This window comes from Onychomys torridus, chromosome X (assembly GCF_903995425.1).
Source record: "Onychomys torridus chromosome X, mOncTor1.1, whole genome shotgun sequence".
Taxonomy (NCBI): Eukaryota; Metazoa; Chordata; class Mammalia; order Rodentia; family Cricetidae; genus Onychomys; species Onychomys torridus.
Genome location: NC_050466.1, coordinates 53,727,895 through 53,750,448, shown reverse-complemented (window position 1 = coordinate 53,750,448; position 22,554 = coordinate 53,727,895). Strand labels below are relative to the sequence as shown.

General features: G+C 38.6%; 1 protein-coding gene across 2 annotated transcripts in view; it reads right to left on the bottom strand.

Annotated features, from left to right (window-relative positions):
- Positions 1 to 432: 432 nt before the first annotated feature.
- Positions 433 to 22,554, bottom strand: part of Vamp7 (vesicle associated membrane protein 7) — a 53,974-nt gene continuing 31,852 nt past the window's right edge. For both annotated transcript variants that reach the window (XM_036174961.1, XM_036174962.1), the window contains 2 exons: positions 1,578 to 1,670; positions 433 to 653 (listed from right to left, as the gene is read on the bottom strand). In XM_036174961.1, coding sequence (XP_036030854.1) covers positions 585 to 653; positions 1,578 to 1,670 — 162 coding nt within the window. In that variant the 3' untranslated portion in view covers positions 433 to 584. The remainder of the gene's footprint in view (positions 654 to 1,577; positions 1,671 to 22,554) is intronic.

Sequence of the window (22,554 nt, the reverse complement as noted above, 5' to 3'; positions counted from 1 at the left end):
AGGATAAGAATAATTATTGTGCTTCTAATGGGCTAGCAAAATGTTTCCCATCTTACTGAAATAAAAAAGCTAAATATATTATCTGTATGGGCTCCTGGATATAAGCAGCACCAACAATTTATTACAATTCCCCAAATTATCTATATTATTTTGAAGCACCTAAAACTCTCCCATAACAAAAGAGACTAAGATGAGATATTAGCAATACAATTTGTGTGAACATACAAAATTCCTAGACAGTTTTAGCAGACAGGTTGTAAAATTGGTTGTTTCCACCTTGGCAAAAGCTTTGTGTGTTAAAAACAAAAATGTCTAAGTACAAGGTTCTACTTAACAGACTAAAGAAACAAATGCCATTTCAAAGATACTCCTGTAAATAATGGTTCAATATGAAGTTAATTAAAATAAACTATATGATAGGACAAAAATAAATCTAGAGGCATATAATTCTATTAAAACAAGAAAAAGTAAAAAGAAGATTAAAGAAACTGGCAGATACTTTCTGAGAGTAGTGAAAAGCCTGAGTCACATGGATTGCCTTTATCTCCTTTTACACTTGTATCCTTGGTTAAATGGTAACTTTCTTATTTCTTCACACAGCTTGGCCATGTAAACCCACCACAGAGAGGTGACACAATGAAATAGATGAACACCTGGAAGAAGAAAGAGGCAATTTTACTTACGTGACTCTAGCACAAGGTTCATGTAACCAATAGTGAAACTATATAAAAAATCGGTATTGTTTGTGAGAAAAGATTTTATTTTCTGTTATAAAAAGGATGGATTCTAAAATATGGTGGGGTGTGCAGTTTCAGAGTTCTATAATAACTGTAACACAGGTGTATGCACACACTGAGCTTTCAATCATGAGTCTGGATCAATGCGAAAACACATAGTGCATAGCTAACAAATGTTTGTTAAGTAGATGAAATCACATATGAATTCCTATATAATTCTGTATAAAGAATAAACTAGTTGAAAGCTTTACATAATAAAACTGGTTTTTTTTGGTGTGTGTTTGTGTGTGTGTGTGTGTGTGTGTGTGTGTGTGTGTGTATGGGTATGCACACCTGTGAATATATATGCAGAAGCCAGAGTACCTCCAGTATCTTCCTCTACTGCTTTCCCATTTATTTTTTGAGACCAAGTCTCTCACTGAACAGCTCTCTTTTTCATCTAGGCTACCTAGCTAACAAGCTACAAGGATCTATAAGTCCACACCACACATGCTGGAGTTACAGGCATGCAAGGCTGTGCCTGGTCTTTTAGGTGGGTGTTGGAGATTTAGACCCAGGTCCTCTTGCTTACAGAACAAGTGCTTTTAAACTTTTTAAAACTGCCCTCAACCACAGTTTTATTTATTTCATTATGTACAGAAATTCTCAACAGGAAAAAAGGAATTTAAATGAAGATGATACTTAATGCTGATTTCACAAGGAAAGATATTTCTTAGTCATGTGTTTTACAATTAAAAGTTGAATGTAGCCCATTTCAGATTGTCAATCAATAAGAATCCCATTACCTAGCATCTTAAAGAGTGAAAAATAAGCTCATATAGTAAAGAGACAAAAACTTACAATTGATACAATGATGATGATGATAGTAAGCTTGATATTCTTCATACACATGGCTCGAGCAAGATTTCTGCTGGTAGTTTTGAAAGTTACAGACTAGAAAAAAAAAGTAAGTTGTTTTATTCTTGGCACTGGCTATATGATTCATAGTAACAATCTGCAAGTTTTTATTTTAATCAATTATCTTACCTTTATGTTTCTAAGAATTGAACCCAGGGTCTAGATCATGGTAGACAAGCATTCTACTACTGAGCCATATTTACATTAATTCTGTTTAAATTCAAATATCCCCTTTTCCTTCCTTTTCTTTTCAAATAGAGACTAGTCAGTCATTCAGAATCAGTAATTAGCCAGAGCAGAGTTCTTTGAAACCTATAATTAGCAATATAAACTCACTGCAAGGCTTCACTTCTTTTCCTTCTCTATGTAGCAATGCACATAATGTTGAATGAACAATTCCTTAGGGGAAAAATATTTCCCAATTTAAATTTTTAATAAGAAAGACTCACTCCGCAAGCATATTAGTTTATTCTATCCAATATGATCTTTAGGCTTTGAACCATACACATAAATCTGTTTCATATTCCTAGGAACATATGTATTTACTTAAGTGCCAAAAAACCACAGGATATTTCTTCAGTTATCCATCTTCTTTTGCATCATAATTATCACAGTATATATATTAAAGCATTTTCACCACGACACAAGCAATTGAAAACAAATAGGTGAACAAATAACAAAATGTACTAATTACCCAGCAACTCAACTCCTAAGTATATTATACAAAAGAGGTATGTAAAAGTTCAATAAAAATGTTTGGGCTATTTTTCATACCTAAAACTGGAAACTACTAAAATTCCCATAAACCACAATGAGATATTATATAGTAATTTAAACAATTTACTAATATATTTATGTAGTCAATCTATATATCATGGATTTAATGTCACAATTTTGACAGAAAGAAAAAGAGAGTAAATGTTATAGCTTTTTCTTATATTTTTTGGAGACATGGTCATATATATTCTGGTGGAAGGTCCACCTCAACTCCCCTCCTCCATCTCTTTCCCCAAACCTGCACCCCCACCCCCAAACCTGCCAAACATAGCTCCTTCCCCAGAGATGCTCAGACCACTACCACAAGGTTTTTAAAGTACATTCCAGAAGACACACATATGGTTCTCTAGTCTGTCATCCCTATCGCCTCTCTGGGGGTTTGGAGAATCACTTGGGAATGCTTTACCCATTAAACTGGGGCTTTTTCTAATTCAGTCTGATTTGGACTACTGCACTGGCAGAGAAGACTATCGGTACAAAACTTTTCATCTGGAGGTCCCACTGAGTAGGGGTTGATTTTCCCCCACCAGCCTGGGGCCACATGGTAGGAAAACACCCCTTGCTCCCATACCTGCTCTCCGTCAGACTAAGATCAGTTTTTGGCTGGGTAAGTAGTTCTCCTTTCCAAGTCATGGGACTCCTTGTCCAGAAGACATTCTGCTGAAGGGAATTTCCCACACCCCTGTTTTTGACCCAAGGCCTACCACAGTGAATGCATTGTTCTAGGCTTTGGGTCCCCAGCATAGACTTGTGAAATGGGCACCTGCCATTCAAAGCCTGATCCCCAAATGCCCCTGGGGTGTCTTTGACAAAATCTATTCAAATTGAGGCTAGTAATACCATCTGTCCTGAATACTTGATTTCTCTGAGTACTAAGGCCTAGCCACGATATGCCCTTGATAACCTGTAAATGAATTTCTAAACAGTCTTATTAAATAAAAAAAAACAGAGCCAGAAATTTGGGTTAAATCCTTAGAGAGATCGGGGAAATACAAAAAACCACAAGCTAACCTCACCTCACCAACTCCACAGCTTCCAAGGAGAGAGACTTTCTCTCTACCCAGGCTTATATGTCTTGCTTTTCTGCCCTCTCATTGGCTCTTAGCATAGCTACCTCAATTCCTTTTCCTATACAGCACTGTCACCACACTTGACTCTGGTCCCTAGTGTGGTCTTGAACACAGAGATCCTGCCTGCTAAGTGATTAAGGGCATGTGCTGCCTGACTTCTTTGTTTACTTAAAATAGCTGGCCTTTTCCCCCTTATCTCCAGGCAAGCTTTATGTATTAAAGCACAAATAAAATATTACCACATTTCCCCTTTTTTGTCTAATAAAAATAAAAAAGCTTTAACTAAGAAAAACTATATACAATAAGTACAATAACCATATACGATATATAAATATATCAACAATGTCTAGTCCATTTGCATTTGGCAAATTCAGAGAAAATATTCCAGTATCTATCCTATGTTGGTGAGACCAAAATATACCTAATTCACTTTCTATCCTAACTTATATTACCAACAAAAACTCTTATGATGTCTTTCAAACTTATACACTTAACACCTCTTAGTGAATTTCTTTTTTTTGAATTTCCTAACAAGGAAAACTGTAACTATAACTATCTAATCTTCAGCTCCCTCAGAGACTTGAGAAAGAAATATTACCTAGTAAATCAGGAAGTGCAAATAAGCGACTTCAAAAAAATGAGTTATGACAGAAACAGCTAGCTGCCTGGACAGTCACTGAGGTTTGTCTGCACATTGGGACATCATCTTTGGCCTACAGGCTTAGCGTATCTGACAGACTCATTTGTGAAGTAGGATGTACACAATGTCTACAGCTCAACCTCACATTTGGTGGGAGTAGTCCATGTACCAGAAACATCTGAATTCCACTAGTGTCCTATCATGATTCAGGATTTTAAATTCTGGAAATTGCTGGTGTTTTTGGAATTCGGCTGCTTACTCTTCTAGGCTTGTGGGCAGCTTCATATCTTTTATTAAATGCCAGTCTACCATTGAGAGGTTAGATTCCATCAGCCTAGTTACTCCTTCAAGAATAACTGTTTCAGCTGCTGTTCCACTGCACACCAGAAGCCATTTGTCTACTACCTGTTCAGCTGCCTTCGAAGACAGGGGCACTGTACCTTTTCTAGATTGCAAGGCAACTTCAGTGAAGATGCCATATTGTCCTAGCCTCAGAGGATGCCTGATGCCAAAGCTACAAGCACACTTGTCTTGGCAAGGATCAGTACTTCTTTGTTTTGTGTCCTGTTTGTCCATTTTGGATAGCATACTGTCAGCAGTTGATGCGAGGGCACTTTCCTGCCCAGTAGCTAGCTTTTGCCACAATGAAAGTTAATTCCATATGCAGTTTCTTCAATGCCCAAATATTCTCTGAAATAGATTGGTGCTGCCAGGAGCAGACATGTCTCATTGTCATAAAAGAAAAAAAAATCTAAAAAAAAATCTATGTTATTAAAACATTTTAAATGCCATATTTTATAGATCTCTGAAGGGTTTGAAGATGACCTGTCTATCTAAAATATCTCTATCTACCTATATATCTCTGCTTGACCTTGAAAACACACCTAATATGACTACAAGTTCAATTTTTATGTCTAACTATTAACTTTCATTTCTTTATATCCTAATAGTTGGTAATAATAACATTCAAGGATTAGCAAATTGCACTATTGTAGCAAGAATTGTTAGATTAATAAGAACAAACCAAGAGCCAGGTATTGGGGTGAATGCTGGAAAGATCAGAGAAGCAGAACAAGCCACAGCTTCCTCAGCTTGCCAGTTCATCAGCTGATCCTGTTTCCTTAGACCAGAAGCCTCTGAGTCCTCATCAAAATTGAATCTCAGCTGAACTGTTGCTAATAGGCCTAAAAGCTTAACCAGCCTAGTTCCTGGTTTTCACGCCTTATATACCTTTCTGCTTTCTGACATCACTTCCTGGGATTAAAGAATCTCTTCTGGGATTAAAGGCGTGAGTCACCATGCCTGGCTGTTTCCAGTGAGGCTATAAACTCACAGAGATCCATGCCTCCAGAAGGCTAGGATTAAAGGTGTGAGTGCCACCATTTTCTAGCCTCTGTATCTAGTGGCTGTTCTGTTCTTTGACCCCAGATAAGTTTATTAGGGTGCACAATATTTTAGAGAACACAATACCACCACACATTACATTGTTAAATGAACTGTATAGGTATAATATCCTGAACAAGGTTAGAAATATATGTACAGCATTTTCTAACATATCAATCTCAAATTTGTATCAATATATATAATTTGTATATAATATATAAAAATCCAATCCAATGTAAAATATTTAAAACTAGTAGTTGCCTTTCTAAAAGTAGATTAAATAATCTACCTTATAATCTATATCATGTCTATATCCTCTTTTTTCTTTTTCAGAGTAGATTCAATAATCTACCCTATATTCTATCATTTCTATATCTATTTTTAGTAGATTCAACAATCTACCTCTTATATATATCCTCTTTTTTCTTCTTTTTCCAAACAAAAACCTAAATCTAATCTCCTTTGTTTAGCTTCTTTCCTGACCATTAACAATAACAACTTGTAACCAACCATCCTAAATAATGACAATTATCCCGAACCCAAAACTCATTGAAAGACCATAAACCACCCGCCCCACCTATTGGGAATGTGAGTGTTGTGTTCTTAAAATTGCTTCCTGCTGTTTGTGTGTGAAGGCATCTTTAGGGGATCCTGAAAAGAGAAATTTTGGGTTATTTGTCAAGTTCCAGAGTGGTAGCTGTATCATTTGTTGTCCAGTCTTTGCATAATGCAAAAGTGCAGGGCTTATCTCAAGTCCTCACTTGAATAGTCTGTGAGGCTGGATCATCTCAGCTAGCCATATCATAATTGTTCTGAGAAGTTTGTAGTCCAAAGCTGATCTTATGGACATGTTTGTCAGTTTAGTGGTATTATCATTGTCCATGTGGAATCCTTGTTGTGGGGCCCCATCATCTTTCTGGAGACTTCAAATTCCATGTTAGGCCTGGTCATGATGCCCTGTAAAAAACTGATAGAGACTCCAACACAAAAAACATGTATAGGCAGGTAAATGAAGTACTTTTTTTTTCTAGAATTAGTTAGTAATCTATATGACCATTAATATCATAACACAAGTTTAGAATATATATAGTCTTATAAATTTTGATATAAAATTCATACCTTAAGAAAAGTTTAAAGAATCAAAATAGAACCAAAGAATTGAGATTAGTGGCAATGGAATAGTCCCTTAATTTTTTGGTTTTCTTCTGTCCCATATCAGATGGCTTTCTTCTGACATGATACAGAGATTTTGCATTTTCCTTTTAACAACATGCTTAGGTTTAGAGGAGAATGCCATGCTCCAACTCCAAAGCCAGCTTTAATTTTTAATTGAACTGAGATTACAAAAAGACCATTTGTATTAAGTGTCTGTAGAGATGAGCAGAAACAAACATTTAAGAAGTCTTATGAAATTTTATATGTGATATACCAATAGGCCAATTTACTCTTTTTCTTGGGACATTTTTTTTTCTAGAGAATTTGTCCATTTTCTTAAGATGTCTAATTTGTCAGTGTTCTTGAGATTCCTTAGCATTCATTTTCCTAGAAGAAAAAAACAAAACTCCTTTCCCAAACCTAACTTCAGGGAGGTTCCATTTTGGCAAGTCATATCTGATTAAATGAAAAGCATTTGTTAGTGGTATAAGTTAGTTTAAATTGAATGGTCTTCTAATTAAGAGGTCTCTCTTGTTCAAATCAAAAGTTTATCAATTTTGATGGTATTCACAGCTTATCTTTTCCTGTGGAAACAAAAGTAAAACCTCGTCCTCAATGTAACATATATCCTGGTTTCCATTCTGAGGTCAGCACATCTTTGAAGTATACAGGCTGATTTAATTCTGTAGTTTTTTTCTATTATCCAATGTCTCTCCACAGCTGTAGTTCCTTTCTCATTAGCATTGAGAAAATTAAAAGTTAATAGAGCATTATGTAATCTATTTTGGGGGATTTTTGTTATCCCTTTCTGTTTATTGAGCATATCCTTTAAAGTCTGATTTGATCTTTCTGTGACTGCTTGGCCTGTAGGATTATGTGGTATAACTGTAATATGCTTTATATTATAATAGGCAAAAAATTGTTTCATTTTACCAGAGACATATGCTGGAGCATTGTCAGTTTTAATTTGTGTATGGCCATAACTCCTAGCAAATGTGTGATTATGGAATCAGCTTTTTCAGAATTCAAAGCAATTGCCCATTGATATCCTGAATAAGTAACAATAGTGTGATGTTCATATTTCAATTTTCCAAATTCTGCAAAGTGAAACACATCCATCTGCCAGATTTCATTCCTCTGAGTACCCTTTGGGCTGCTGGTAGGGAATGATTATAAAAAGAGCAAGTAGGATATTTCCTTACAATTTCCTTGTCGTGTTGCTAGGTTATGGAAAAATCCTTTTTTAAACCCTTTACTATTGACATTTTTAAAAATCAATTTCTGAGGTCTATAGCACATTTCCTATCAATAGTTTATCAATCTCATCATTACCTTGTGCTAGGGGGCCTGGCAGACCAGTATGGGATCAGATGTGAGTTATATATAAAGGATGTTTTCTATTCTTGATTACATCTTGTAACTGAATAAATAACAAAGTTAATTCTGACTCATCAGGGATAATTTCTGCAGTCTCAATATGTAATACCACTCTTTTAACATACCGAGAGTCAGTAACTATGTTGAGAGGTTCAGAAAATCCATTAATACCAACAGAATAGCATATAATTCTGATTTCAGAACTGGATTATAAGGACTGAACCACTTTACTTAAATTTTCTGATTTGTAACCTGCCTTTCCTTGATTGTTTGCATCTGTATAAAATGTAAAGGCTCCAGATATGGGTATTTCCCAAACAATTTGAGGCAGAATCCAATCAGCTCTCTTTATAAGTTAAATTCTATCGCTTTTGGGATATTTGCTGTTAATCTCCCCCCAAAAATTACTGCAATCTCTTTGCCAAGGTTCACTTTCTGCCCATAATTTGTCAATTCCATCCTTAGTTAAAGGTACTATAATTTCTGATGTATCTATTCCTGCTAATTGATGAGGTCTCAATTTCCCTTTTAAAATCAAGTCAGGGATCTTTTCCATATAAGTTTTTAATTTTTTACTCTGTTTATTTGGTATAAATATCCATTCCAATATAATATCTTCCCTCTGCATTAAAATTACTGTAGGAGAATGCTTAGAGAATAAAATAACCAAAATACAATCGAGCTTTGGATCCACACGATCCATGTGTCCTTCCTATACTTTATTTTCCACCAGGATCAATTCTCTATCAGCTTCAGCTGAAAATTCTCTTGGACTATTTAAGTCCTTGTCACCTTCTAAAGTTTTGAACAAATTACTCAGTTCATCATTTTTTACCCCAACAACAGTTTGTAGATGGGAAATGTTCCGAATAATCTTTGAAAGTCATTAAGAGTCCATAACTGATCTCTCCCAATTTGCACCTTTTGGGGTCTAATTTTTTGTAGACCTATTTTATACCCTAAATAATTAATAGAATCTCCTCTTTGTATCTTTTCAGGAGCAATCTGTAATCCCCAACAAGGCAAAATTTTCTTTACTTCTTCAAACATTCTTTCTAAAGTATCTGTATTTGAATCAGCTAGTAAAATAATGCCCATGTAATGATAAATTATAGATTAAGGAAATTGTTTATGTATTAATTCCAATGGCTGTCCTACAAAATATTGGCACAAGGTTGGGCTATTCAACATTCCTTGTGGGAGAACACTCCATTGATATTTCTGAACCATCTGAGAATTAGTATAAGTAGGCACCGTGAAGGCAAATCTTTCTCTGTCTTTTTCTTGTAAGGGTATTGAAAAGAAAGTCTTTTAAACTGATAACTATAAGAGGCCATCCTTTAGGTAACAGAGTAGATAAAGGGATTCCAGATTGTAGAGAGCACATTGGCTGAATTACTTTGTTAATTGCTCTTAGGTCTGTTACCATTCTCCATTTACCAGATTTCTTTTTAATAACAAATACAGGAGAACTCCAAGGGCTGGTTGATTCTTCAATATGTTGAGTATTTAACTGCTCTTGTACCAGCTCTTCTAAAGCCTGCAGTTTCTCTGCTGCATTGCTAAACTCATACAGGCTTGTCTGTTAACCATTTTAAAGGTAGAGTGGTTACTGTCTTTGAAAGATCAGAAGTTGTTGTGCCTTGTTCTTGTACAATCTGGATGGCCGATGACTGCTCTTTATAATAATACTCCTAATATTTCTCTCAGAAACGTGTTAGTTTATGGTTTGTTTCTGAGGTTGTGAATCTGAGTATTCCATTGTTGTAATAGATCACAGCCTCATAAATTCATAGCTATATTAGCTACATATGGCTTTAATTTTCCTCTCTGTCCTTCTGGTCCTATACATTCAAGCCATCCTTTGCTGTTTCACTTGAGATAATGTTCCAATCCCTAACAGCTGAACATTTACCTCCCACAGAGACCAGTTTGGATGCCAAAATTCTGGTGCAATTATTGTAACAGCCACACCTGTGTCTAATAAACCCTCCAAGGGAATGCCATTTATTTTTATTTTTTTATTTTGGTCTTTGTTCATTTATAGAAGTTTGCCAAAAAATTTGCTTTATGTTTTTTCCTGAATTTCCTGTTCTCTCTGCTAAGGCTGGTCTATCACCACAAGTAGCCTGGTTTATTCCAATAGGCATTTGGTTATTTAATGGCTCTGAGAAGGAGTTTCTTCTGTGATGGCAGGAAAAGACTGAACTGAGTTTGCTGTGGGGGTCTGCATGAGGCCTCTGTGGGAGTTTCCCAAGGGCAGAGGCCAAGGATTACATTGTCCCTTGTTGATCTACATTCATTAGTCCAATATTTGCCTTTACTACACCTTCTGGATAATCCAAAAGGGAGGGGCATTATGTTAACATTGTTCCTTGAAGAAACATTGTTTCTAGAAATGCCCTGGTTACATTACCTTTTCAAATGATCTTGTTTACTGCAACCAAAACATCTGATATTATTTTTCCTCAAAGCTTTTGAAATTACGTATCCTATCCACATGTCATGGTAATGAGACTCAATATTAATTGTGTCCCTGATCCAATCCTCCAAGGGTGCTGATCTTGCCTTTAATGGCCTGATTATTCTTTTGCACGCTGCATTTTCATTCACAAAAGCTTAAGATCAATGATTATCTGTCTAGCTTCTGAATTTGGTATCATTCTATTTACTCCTGAAGACAGCCTTTGTAAGAAATCTGTGAAGGATTCTTTTGGGCCTTGTGTAACTTTCGTAAATGACTCAATTTTCTTCCCTGCTTCCTCAATTTTGTCCTATGCATTCATGGCTGCCATGCAGCATAGAATTAAGGTTTGGTTATCATATAAACATTGTCTTTGTATATCAGTGTATTTGCCTTCTCCAAAAAGCTGATCCTGGGAAATTTCCACACCTCTAGTCCTACGTTGTTGTATTGTTTTAGCCTCCTCTTTAAACTATGTTCACCATTGTAATTATGCTCCAGCCTCTAGGACAGTTGTAATTAATTCTTTCCAGTCCTGAGGGATAATTCTATTACAAGTTGATCATGAGTTTAAGATCTGCTTTACAAATGGAGAATGCATACCATATGAGACTATAGCTTCTTTAAATCTCCTTAAATCTAACATTTCCACTGGAGTCCAATTAGCTTGTACATACCCTTGAGCAGGTAGTTCCTGTAAGGTTACTGGATAAATTAAGTTTGGTTGTTTGAAAACAGGCTGTCTCTCTGTAACCATATAATTGAATCCTGAAATAATTTCACCTTTAAATTCTTCTGTCTAGGTCTGAATTTCTCTTTAATTCATTTTAACAGGTTTTTTCTTTCTTTTTTCCCCCCCAGAGTTGAGGACCAAACCAAGGGCCTTGCACTTGCTAGGTAAGCACTCTACCACTGAGCTAAATCCCTAACCCCATTAACAAGTTTTTCTAAAGCTTTTATCTTTGCAGTTAAATTGACCAACCTTTTTAATGCTAAAATAAAAATGATTAAACAAATAATATTCATAATTGATGTTACCTACATCCCATCAACATTAATTATTTTCTCATTTAATTGTTCCATTTTCAGACTACTTAATGTGTTATCAAACAGAGACCAAATTCCTTCCCTTGTAAAAGTGTTTCCCATTTTTTAATGAGAGGGATTCTCTTTTAACTAATTTCACCCTTTAAGATACCTTAATTGACTTACCAAGTCTGTTGACTGTGTAGAACAGTAGAAGTCCAAGGGAATTTCAAAGCAGCTACCTAGTGTGGTGGTAGTCCAAAATGGGAATGCAGAGAGAGAGAGAGAGAGAGAGAGAGAGAGAGAGAGAGAGAGAGCGAGCGCCTACCACCCACCAAGAGAAAAAAAATCTAAAGAAAGTCCAGCCATGTGTTCTGGCATGAGCTGTGCAACTGGGCCTGAGCCAGGAGCTTTGTAAGCCTACAAGCAGTATGGCCGTGTGTAGCTCTGTCAGCATGCAGCTCCAACTTCTTGCAGCTCTAGTCGCTTGCAGTGTGCCCGCAAGGCCACAGGCAAGTGGCTTTTTTATGAATTCTTGCCCCACGATTGGACGCCAAATGTAAACAAATTTCTAAATGGTCTTATTAAATAAAAAACACAGAGCCAAAAATTTGGGTTAAAGCCTTAAAGAGATCAGGGAAATACGGAAAGCCACAAGCTAACCTCACCTCACTAACTCAGCAGTTTCCAAGGAGAGTGACTTGCTGTCTACCTTATATGTCTTGCTTTTCTGCCCTCTCATTGGCTCTTAGCCCAGCTACCTCACTTCCTCTTCCTACACTGCTCTGTCACTGTCTGTCTAGACCTTCAGGACTCTATGGTTGGTACTGAGATTAAAGGTGTGCATCACCACACTTGGCTCTGTTCCCTAGTGTGGCCTTGAACACACAGAGACCCTGTCTGCTAAGGATTCAGAGCATGTGCTGCCTGACTTCTTTGTTTACTTAAAATGGCTGGCCTCTTTCCCCTGATCTCCAGGCAAGCTTTATTTAATAACACACAAATAAAATATCACCACATTTCAGCACAAATAAAAAATCGCCAAAATAACCAATCAAGATGGCTTCCTGAGGGAACTTTACAATTTTCCATCCTTTGCAATCTAGAAAATTTTTGTCAGGTTGGAGATAATTGGACAGAACTGCCCTATGCCCATGGTTTTCGGGTTCTGGGTTCCTGCTCTCCCTGCAGCAGCCAGTGTCTCACAGCACCAGTCTTATTGGCTAGGGTCACTGCACCTCCAGATTCCCCCATCTGGGTACTGAGACCTTGAAAATTCTGCTTTGACCATGGCACCAGAGATACTGGCTCCTCCCCCACTTCCCCTGAACTCTACCTACCCAACCCCTTCCTAGCGGGCCACATGTTCCATTCAGTGGCCAACATTCCTCACATTCCTCCTTCTATCTACCCCTCCCCACTTCTTCCCCCTCCAGGGCAAAGGGTGAAGACCAAATTCTTCCTCCTTATCTGCCTTCCTGTTCCCCCCCACACACTCCCCTATCCCCCAATGCCTCAACCTACATCCTGGTCCCATTCTACACACTGGCCTAATGCCCCCAAATTTTTCATGGTTTCTTCTCATACTGATTTCACCAGACTCCTGCCCTCCTCTGCCCTCTCTGAGAGGTAGCTGGAGCCAATAGAATTGCTCAAGTCCCCAGAAGAGACATCATGGTTTGTTGACTCAATCATACCTCAAGGTATGGAAATGGTCTTAGACACAGTTGTTAATTTTGATAAGCTCTGAGAGATTACACAGCTAGCTGATGAAAACCCAGCCATTTTTCTAAACTGGTTATAAGAGAACATGGTTCAATATACTTGTCTTTACCCAGCCTCCCCAGCAGGAACCAAGGTCCTGGCCACCCATTTCATTTCTCAGTCAGTGCCAGACATTATAAAAATAAAAAATAAAAAAGGCTGAGGAAGGTCTCCAAACTCCCCTGCAGGAATTGGTGAAAATGGCTTTTAAAGTTTTTAATGATAGCTAAGTCATCCTGACAGACAAGGCTGAAAGAGAAGGTTATGCTTCAAGCCCAAGCATTAGCAGCTGCCCTGAGGCCACCAGGGCCCCCACAAAGGGGACAAGGGAAGTCAACTGCAGCCCAAGTCAACTCCACCAGAAGTTTGCTTTAAATGCAGCCAATAGGGCCACTGGTCATGGTATTGTCCTGACCCCCAGCCACCCAGGAGGCCATGCCCTGTCTGCTGACAACCTGGGCACTGGAAATCAGAATGCCCCCGTGTGGGCTCATCCTCTATGCCAAAACACAGAGGTCCAGCCTCACCATCAGCAACTGAAACTCTTCTAGCATTTAAACTCCTAAGACTGGCAGAGGACTGATGCAGCTTAGAGCTGGTGACTCCCATTGCCCTCTCTGAGCCTAGGGTGACACTGCAGGTAATGAGTAAGTCCATTGATTTTCTTTTGGATATGAGAACTACCTATTTTGTTTTGACACCTCACTCAGGTCCTATAGTTTCCTCACCTATTTCTTTCATGGGGGTGGCAGGATCTCTTCCTTCCCACTTAGGACCCTGATAATTCCCTGCATTCTTTTTCTAGTCATACCTGCTTACCCTGCACCTCTGCTTGGTCATGATAGTCTCAGCTGCTTTGGGGCCACACTCACCTTAGCTACCACACTCTCTCCTGAGTATTTCACAGGTCCATTCATAGGGGGCTCTCTAGATATGTCAGCCTCTGTGTCATGGAGCTCCTATCAGAAGCTCTCAACATCTCCTGGAAGTTTCACATTCCTTATCACCTACAATGCTCAGCAAAGGTTGAGAAGGCCAATGGACTCAGCAAACAACAGCTCACCAAGCTCTCCACTGAACTCAGGTTATCTTGGCCCTACCTTCTCCCCATTACCCTTACCTGCCTCCAGGCCACCCCATGCTCTCCTACAGGTCTGAGCCCTTTTGAGCTCCTTTATGGGAGGCCCCTTCCTCCTCAATTACCACCTCCCAGCCCAAATTCCACCACTGGCTGGGTACCTCCCCTACCTTTCCGTTCTAAGGTCCCTTCTTTGTTCACATGCTGACAAATATCTCCCTGACCCAACACCAACAAACCCAACTGCCCCTGAGCCTGCCCCACTCTCCCTGGGGGACAGAGTACTCCTCAAACAGCTAGTTCCTAAGTCTCTTGAGCCCCGATGGACAGGACCTTATACTGTGATCCTCACCACCCCCTCGGCTGCCAAGCTCCTTGTTGGTACCATCTCTCCAGGCTCAAGTGGGCACCTATTCAGGATACATGATCTGTCCAGCAGCTGGGACCCTCCACCCTATAGTTTTCCAAGATGTCCCACTGAAGGGCCTATCTGCTCCTCTGCCCTGTGCATTCATCTTTGTAGCACAACTAGGGCAGATATTAACAATCTACTTTTTCCTAGAAACTTGCCTCCTCTGCTTCCTCAAGAAAGAGATACCTGAGGTCTCCAGTTAACTGTATGCTCCTCTACTCACACCTGCTGCTGAATGTGAGCCCACCAACTCCTGACTCCCACTTCCCCACGTCACCCCATGCCCACAGGAAGTAGCCAGACTTGAACCAATGTCCCTATACCCAAAGAGCTTGGAATGTTTTGGTGGGGACTCTACCTTAATGCCTGGCATCCTGACATCCATATACCCAAAGAGTCTGGAATGCTCTCTTTAAAAGGTCCACCTTAACTCCCATCCCCCATCTCTTTCCCCAAACCCACCACCTCAAAACCTGCCAAATATGGCTCCTCCCCCAGAGATGACCAAGAACCATAATAACATGGAGTATTTAAACTGCATCCCAGAAAACAGACACATGGTTTTCTGGTCTCTCATCCCTGTCTCCTCTCTGGGAGGCTAGAGAATCACCCAGGGAATGCATTAAACTGGGCCTTTTTCTAATTCGGTCCGATTTGGATTGCTGCATAGGTGGAAATTCTTTCCTATCAGGATGCAAAACCTTTTTAATATTTAGTACTGGTTAGTCTTGAACTTGTTATGAAGCTAAGGACATTAAACTCCTGATTTTCATGGCTACACTTCCAAAGTGCCAGGATTATAGGCATGTAGCACCTTGCCTGATTTAGGTGGTTGTGCTGGATAGGTTTTATGACAATTTGACACAAGCCAGAGATGTGAGAGGAAGGAACCTCAATTGAGAAAACACCTGCAGGCTGCCTTAGTTGCTAGACAGCAGGGAAGACTCCTGCTGGCAGGCTTCTCCACCAAAACCCACCATCAGACCCTGCAATCTACAAGACCCACTTCCTACCCCAAACCCACCCATCTACCTGTGACCTAAATGGCTTCCCAAGATACTGAATCCAATAGCTCAGACTGGACCGAGAGCAGCTCCCTGAGACACAGAATCCCACCGGTTCCAATTAGACTAATAGCTATGACTGAATCAATAGTGGCCCCCTGAGATACAGACATAGCAAGCACAGAATGGACCAAGAGCAGCTTGCTCAGACACAGGCACTTCTTGCACCTATTGGAGAAAGAGATGTAAAGATACATACAACAACATAAAGAACAATATGGCACCACCAGAACCTAGTGGTTCTACAACATCAAGACCTGAACATCATAATAAAGAAGAAGCAGAAGAAAGAAACATTAAAAATAACTTTATGAAAATAATAGAGGCCATTAAAGAGGAAATGAAAAAAATCCCTTTGAAATTGAGGAAAAGACAAACAAAAAATTGGAAGAAATCAATAAATCCCTTAAAGAAAGCCAAGAAAACCAAGAAAAAGCAATTAAACAGGTGAAGGAAAGAGCTAAAGACTTGAAAATTGAAATAGAAACAATGAAAAAGACACAAACTGAGGGAATGCTGGAAATAGAAAATCTGAGTAAATGATCAGGAACTACAGGTGCAAACAAAACCAACATAATACAAGAGATGGAAGAGAGAATCTCTGGTGTGAAGGATACGATAGAGGAAATAGATTCATCAGTCAAAGAAAACACTAAAGTAAAAAAAGTCATAATATAAAATGTCCAGGAAATCTGGGACACCAAGAAAAGGTCAAACCTAAGAATAATAGGGATAGAAGAAGGAGGAGAATACCAACTCAAGGGCACAGAAAATATATTCAACAAAATCATAGAAGAAAACATTTCAACTTAAATAAGGAAATAACAATGAAGATACAGGAAGCCTATAGAACACCAAATATACTAGATCCCCTCCCCCCAAAAAAATCTCTTCACCATAAAATAATTAAACCACTATGCATACAGGATAAAGAAAGAATATTAAGAGCAGCAAAGGAAAAAGTCCAAGTGACTTATAAAGGCAGACCCATCAGAATAACATCTGACTTCTCAATGGAGACTCTGAAAGCAAGAAGGTTTTGGACAGATGTAATGCGGACGCTAAGAGACCATTGATGCCAACCCAGACTATCATATCCAGCAAAACCTTCAATCGCCATAGGCAGAGTAAACGAGACATCCCAAGACAAAACCAGATTTAAACAATACCTATCCACAAATCTAGCCCTATAGAAAGCACTAGAAGGAAAATTCCAACCCAAGGACGTTAGATACAAGCATGAAAACACAGGCAATAGATAATCCCACACCAACAAATACCAAAAAAGAGAAACACACAACACTACCACCAAAAAAATAACAGGATTTAACAATCACTGGTCATTAATATCCATTAATATCAATGGTCTCAATTCGCCTATAAAAAGCCACAGGCTAACAGAATGGATACGAAAACAGGATACATTCTTTTGCTGCATACAAGAAATACACCTCAACTTCAAAGACCTTCCAATCAAATGGACTTAAGAAGCAAGCTGGTGTAGCTATCCTAATATCTAATAAAATAGACTTCAAACGAATATCAATCGAAAGAGATCAGGAAGGACATTACATATTTATCACAGGGAAAATCCATCAAGATGAAGTCTCAGTTCTGAACATTTATGCCCCAAATACAAGGGCACCCACATTTGTAACAGAAACATTACTAAAGCTTAAATCATACATCAAATCACACACACTAGTAGTGGGAGTTTTTAACACCCCACTCTCACCAATGGACAAATCTGCCAGACAGAAACTTAACAGAGAAATAAGGTACCTAACAGAAGTTTTGACTCAAATGGACTTAACAGATAGATATCTACAGAACATTCCACCCTAACACAAAAGAATGTACCTTCTTCTCTGCCACCCATGGAACCTTCTCTAAAATTGGCCACATGCTTGGTCACAAGGCAAATCTCAACAGATACAAAATAATTGGAATAACCTCCTGTATTTTGTCGGACCACCATGGTTTAAAGTTAGATTTCAACAACAACAAAAATTACAGAAAACATACAATCTCATGGAAACTGAATAATGCTCAACTGAATCACCAATGGGTCAAGGAAGAAATAAACGAAGAAATGAAAGATTTTGTAGAATTCAATGAAAATGAAAGTACAACATACCCAAACTTTTGGGACACTATGAAAGCGGTGCTAAGAGCAAAATTCATAGCACTAAATACCCACATAAAGAAGATGGAGAAATCTCACACTAGTGACTTAACAGCACGCCTGAAAGCTCTAGAACAAAAAGAAGCAAACTCACCCAGGAGTAATGGATGCCAGGAAATAATCAAAATGAGGGCTGAAATCAATGAAATAGAAACAAAGAGAACAGTACAAATAATCAATAAAAACAAGAGTTGGTTCTTTAAGAAAAGCAACAAAATAGACAAGCCTTTATTCCAAATTAACCAAAAGGCAGAGAGAGAGCATACAAATCAACAAAATCAGAAATGAAAAGGGAGACATAACAACAGACAATAAGAAAATCCAGAGAATCATCAGGTCATACTTCAAAAACCTCTACTCCACAAAACTGGAAAATCTGAAAGAAATGGACAATTTTCTAAATAGGTACCACATACCAAAGTTAAATCAAGACCAGATAAAGTATTTAAATAGGCCAATAACCCCTAAGGAAATAGAAATGGTCATTAAAAAGTCTACCAACCAAAAAAAAAAAGGTCCAGGACCAGATGGCTTCAGCGCAGAATTCCACCAGAATTTCAAAGAAGAGCTAATTCCAATACTCTTCAAATTATTTCACATAACAGCAACAGAAGGAACATTACCAAACTCTTTTTATGAGGCCACAGTTACCCTGATACCCAAACCACAAAAAGATGCAACAAAGAAAGAGAATTACAGACCAATCTCCCTCATGAGTATTGATGCAAAAATACTCAATAAAATATTGGCAAACTGAATCCAAGAACACATCAAAAAAATTATCCACTATGATCAAGTAGGCTTCATCTTAGGGATACAAGGATGGTTCAACATACAAAAATCTATCAATACAATACACCATATAAACAAACTGAAAGAAAAAAAAATCACATGATCATCTCATTAGGTGCTGAAAAAGCTTTTGACAAAATCTAACAGCCCTTCATGATAAAGGTCCTAGAGAGATCAGGAATACAAGGAACATACCTAAATTTAATAAAGGCAATTTACAGCAAGCCGACAGCCAACATTAAATTAAATGGAGAGAAACTCAAAGCAATACCACTAAAATCAGGAACAAGACAAGGGCTGTCCACTCTTCCCATATTTATTCAATATAGTACTCGAAGATCTAGCTAGAGCAATAAGACAACAACATGAGATCAAAGGGATACAAATTGGAAAGGAAGAAGTCAAACTTTCACTATTTGCAGACAATATGATAGTATACATAAGTGACACCAGAAATTCTACCAGGGAACTCCTATAGCTGATAAACTCCTTCAGTAATGTGGCAGGATACAAGATTAACTCAAAAAATCAGTAGCCCTCCTATATACAAATGAAAAAAGGCTGAGAAGAAATCAGAGAAACATCACCCTTTACAATAGCCACAAATAATAGAAAAGACCTTGGGATTTAACTTGGGGGAAAATAACTCTAAGCAAGTGAAGGACCTGTATGACAAGAACTTTAAGTCTCTGAAAAAAGAAATTGAAGATATCAGAAAATGGAAAGATCTCCCACGCTCATGGATAGGTAGGATTAACATAGTAAAAATGGCAATCTTACCAAAAACAATCTAAAGATTCAATGCAATCCCCATCAAAATCCCAACACAATTCTTCACAGACCTGGAAAGAACAATACTCAACTTCATATGGAAAAACAAAAAACCAAGGATAGCTAAAAGAATCCTATACAATAAAGCCACCTCTGGAGGCATCATAATCCCTGACCTCAAGCTCTACTATAGAGCTGCAGTAATAAAAACAGCTTGGTACTGGCATAAAAAACTGACGTGTGGACCAATGAAATCGAATTGAAGACCCTGACATTAATCCACACACCCATGAACACATAATTTTTGACAAAGAAGCCAAAACTGTACAATGGAAAAAAGAAAGCATCTTCAACAAATGGTGCTGGCATAACTGGATGTCAACATATAGAAGATTGCAAATAGATCCATATCTCTCACCATGCATAAAACTCAAGTCCAAGTGGATCAAAGACCTCAACATAAATCCAGTTACTCTGAACCTGATAGAAGAGAAAGTAGGAAGTAGTTTTGAATGCATTGGCACCAGAGATCACTTTCTAAATATAACACCAGTAGCACAGACACTGAGAGCAACAATTAATAAATGGGACCTCTTGAAAGTGAGAAGCTTTTGTAGGGCAAAGGACATGGTCAATAAGATAAAATGACAGCCTACAGAATGGGAAACCCCACATCTGACAGAGGGCTGATCTCCAAAATATATAAAGAGTTCAAAAAACTAGACATCAAAATACTGAACAATCCAATTAAAAAATGGGCTATAGAGCTAAACAGAGAATTCTCAACAGAAGAATCTCAAATGGCCAAAAGACATTTAAGGAATTGCTCAACATCCTTAGTCATTAGGGAAATGTAAATCAAAATGACTGATACCATATTATACCTGTCAGAGTGGCTAAGATAGGCTAAATAAAAAATACTGATGATAGCTTATGTTAGAGAGGATATGGAGCAAGGGGAACACTCCAACACTGCTGGTGGGAGTGCAAACTTGTACAGCCACTTTGGAAATCAATATGGCAGTTTCTCAGAAAATTGGGACTCAATCTCCCCCAAGATCCACTTATACCAGTCTTGGGCATATACCCAAGGAATGTTCAATCATACCACAAGGACACATGCTCAACTATATTCATAGCAGCACTATTTGTAATAGCCAAAACCTGGAAACAACCCAGATGCCCCTCAACTGAAGTATAGATAAAGAAAATGTGGTACATATACACAATGGAATACTACTTAGCAGAGAAAAAACAATGATATCATGAGGTTTGCAGGCAAATGGATGGAACTAGAAAATATCATCCTGAGTGAGGTACCCAGACTCAGAAAGACAAACACGGTATGTACTCACTAATAAGTGGATACTATATATAAAGCAAAAGATAAACAGACTGCAACCCACAGCTCCAGGAAGGCTAGCTAATAAGGAGGACCCTAGGAAGGACACATGGATCACCCATCAATGGAGAAATGGATGAGATCTATATGAGCAAACTGGGAGTGCGGGGGGTGGGTAATGGAAGGCAAGGTATGGGGGATGAGAGCTTAGAGGAGCAGGAGGGTGGAGCTGGAACAGGAATTGAGTGGGAGAGCAAGGAAAGAGATACAAGGATAAATCAAGACACCATGGGAATAGGGAAAAGCAGAGTGCTAGGGAGGTCCCCAGGAATCCACAAGGATGACTCCCCATAGACTACTAGCAAGAGTAGAGAGGGTACCTGAGCTGGCCTACTCTATGAACAAGGGATATGGAGACCATGACCAGCAAAAGTACAGAGACAACTAGCTAAACTAGTGGAAACGCATGAACTGTGGACCAATAGCTGAAGAGCTCATCTATGGTACTGGAATAGGCCCTCTGGATAAGCAAGACAGTTGTTTAGCTTGAACTGTATTGAGGACGCCCAGGCAGTGGGATTGGGACCTGTCCCTAGTACATGAACCAGTTTTTTGGAGCCTAGTGCCTATGGTGAGACACTTTGCACAGCCTTGGTGCAGGGAGGAGGGGCTTGGACCTGCTTCAGCTGAGTGTACCAGGCTCTACTGACTCCCCATGGGAGACCTTGCCTTGGAGGAGGTGGGAATGGGGGGTGGGCAGGGGGGAAAGGCTGGGAGGCGGGAGGAAGGAGGGCAGGGGAAGCTGTGGTTGGTATGTAAAATGAATGGAAAATCTCTTAATAAAAAAAAAGCAATAGGATAGGAATCTACTATACTGAAACTGTAAACAGCTGCCTGCCAGTATAAAAGGCACTGGCTGAAATACATTTGTCTTGCTTAAAACCTTGCTAAGGATCATTGCTTTGGGATGAAGATGTTATGGTGGGAATATTAATACAAAGAAAAGTGTTTAACTACTTATGGGCTTCTAAAAAAACGTGAAACTTGTGATCATAATGTGATTTCTTCCTGTGTAAAGATTTTTAATTTGTTTTTGGAAAAAATACGTAATTTGTGGTTGTTAGGTAATCTTTTCTTCCATATAAATTTTTGTCTTAGGTGATATAAAAGGGATAAGGGAAAAATAGACAGAAGAAGAGAAGAAGTAAGAGAAATAAAATGAATTAAGCTTTGCTCCCTCAGAAAAGTGTATTTAGTTTCCACCGACTCTGCACCTCCTCTCCAGTTTCTCTGACCTGCTGGAGCTGATTCTCTCAGCAAAATGGTTTTCAAGCATATGTATGTGCCCAAAGTTAAGCTGTTTGTTTACACATTTCCTGATTTTTGTTTGTACTGATTTGCTACTACTGCATCTTGTGGGTCATTTGTTTTTGTAGCTGCTAACAGTGTTGGCAATGACAATAGCATGCAGAAAGTCATTGCTATCATCCATTAATTTTTAAAAATGTCCAAATAGGTACCCCCTCTGACAGAACTAATATCAGGATGACATATTTTAGTAATAAACCAGACTTTAGAGGGGATTAAATGAACGTGCTGCTTTAATGAGAAATGTCCCCA